This window comes from Fusarium redolens (assembly GCF_020744475.1).
Source record: "Fusarium redolens strain MPI-CAGE-AT-0023 chromosome Unknown BKA55scaffold_24, whole genome shotgun sequence".
Lineage (NCBI taxonomy): Eukaryota > Fungi > Ascomycota > Sordariomycetes > Hypocreales > Nectriaceae > Fusarium > Fusarium redolens.
In genome coordinates this window covers 233551-235025 of record NW_025763687.1, presented here as the reverse complement: position 1 = coordinate 235025, position 1475 = coordinate 233551, and the positions used below count along the sequence as shown (strand labels likewise).

Sequence of the window (1475 nt, the reverse complement as noted above, 5' to 3'; positions counted from 1 at the left end):
ATCTGGCCAGAGTTCTAGCAAATTATGAAAGGATACTTAACAAGGGTGGCAACACCCGCTCGTAATTTACTCTTCTCCATTGTCTGGCTTGACTGTTCTCTTTCTCGCGATCGCTCCGAAAAGCAGGCGAGGGCGAGGGCAAGGGCGAAAGTGTCATTTCGAGAATATCGCCGCCATAACGGGCGATGTCCTACGGAATCAGCGTCTAATCTCTTCGCCTTAATCTCGACTATCAATTCGATACAATGTATTCGGTATTACCCCTTACGCTATTGTTGAGTGGCTTTGCCGCCAAAGTCCGCTGCGACAGTCAGTTCATCACACCTCAAGCTACGGTCGGTTGGCGACACAATCCAACCTTTGATGTAGGAGATAGCGTGAATGTGGAATGGGTGACGGATTTTGATCAAACAGACCTATATATATACCAGGCTTACCCTCTTGCGACCGAGAATGGGGACTTGTGGTACTCCCAGCTCCGAGGTACGAGAGAAACATGCCTTCAGGGTGGATGATAACGAAGCTCACTAAAGAATACTAGCGAACACAACATCTACCAGCTATATCTGGCAGGCCAAGTCTGATCAATTCGACACTGACGTCAAAGACGGCGAGGACGTCGTATTCTTCTTTGCGATATACAAACCTGGAACAAATTTAAGTTCACCAAACCATGACCTTGCGGCGGCCAGCTCCGGTGTGGTCAACGTCACCGTATCAAACGCGCCGGAGTCAAAAACGACGAGCGGGATAACGCCCACTGTAGAACCTAGCCAAAAACCCACCACGTCTAAAGCCGAATCAGGGCTATCCAGCGGAGCGGTCGCTGGCATTGCAGTTGGTGCCACGCTTGGCGGCATCGCGTTTCTCGGAGGCCTGGGATTCCTGGTTTGGAGGCATTGCCTACAGGGAGATGCGAGTAGAAGATATGCACCAGCGGCGCCACAACAACCTTCGCTGGTTCAAGAGCACTACAAGCCTCCACAGGCACCAGCTTACGTAGCCTGCCAAGCAGAAGATTTATCCCCTGGAGGGCAGGAACAGCTAAGTGCGGGGGCCTCGCGGGTTTAGGAAGTACCTTAATTGCCGTATTATTTTAAGAAAAAGCATGAAGAGGGTGCCGGAGTAATAAGTCAGGGTTGCCTTATTCAGAGAATGGCTTGAATTAATTTGTATAAGTACAACATAGGGTTTATTAATTAACCAGATTCTTCCTAATATTGGGAGAGATATACGTCACATGAGGATTGGCGGAAGTGCATTTCAAACGCCTTATTCAACGCTTATCATCAAGAAAGTCAAGCAAGGAAGAGATATCGGTCAGGGGCTGAAGAGGACATCGATGATTAAGAAATACGGCAAAAACACATAGACAGGAACATCAACCATGTCTATCGTGGTCGTACATCAAGTTGCCTAGCCTGCTCAGGCTTCCGACAAGGGCAAATAAGGTCAAAAGGGCCAAAACGGCATTC

The 1475-nt window shown here is 48.8% G+C and overlaps 1 protein-coding gene across 1 annotated transcript; it reads left to right on the top strand.

The window, feature by feature from the left end:
- BKA55DRAFT_210113 (uncharacterized protein) lies at positions 1–1189 on the top strand. The gene is made up of 2 exons (XM_046185151.1): positions 1–483; positions 542–1189. Exons 1-2 carry the CDS (start codon positions 246–248, stop codon positions 1069–1071), a joined length of 768 nt encoding a protein of 255 aa, XP_046042729.1. The 5' UTR covers positions 1–245; the 3' UTR covers positions 1072–1189.
- The last annotated feature ends 286 nt before the right edge of the window (positions 1190–1475 follow it).

Coding starts and splice junctions, on each gene's coding strand:
- BKA55DRAFT_210113 (XM_046185151.1), top strand. CDS start 246: ATGTATTCGGTATTACCCCTTACGCTATTGTTGAGTGGCTTTGCCGCC. Junction 484..541: donor GTGGTACTCCCAGCTCCGAG/GTACGAGAGAAA, acceptor AAAGAATACTAG/CGAACACAACATCTACCAGC.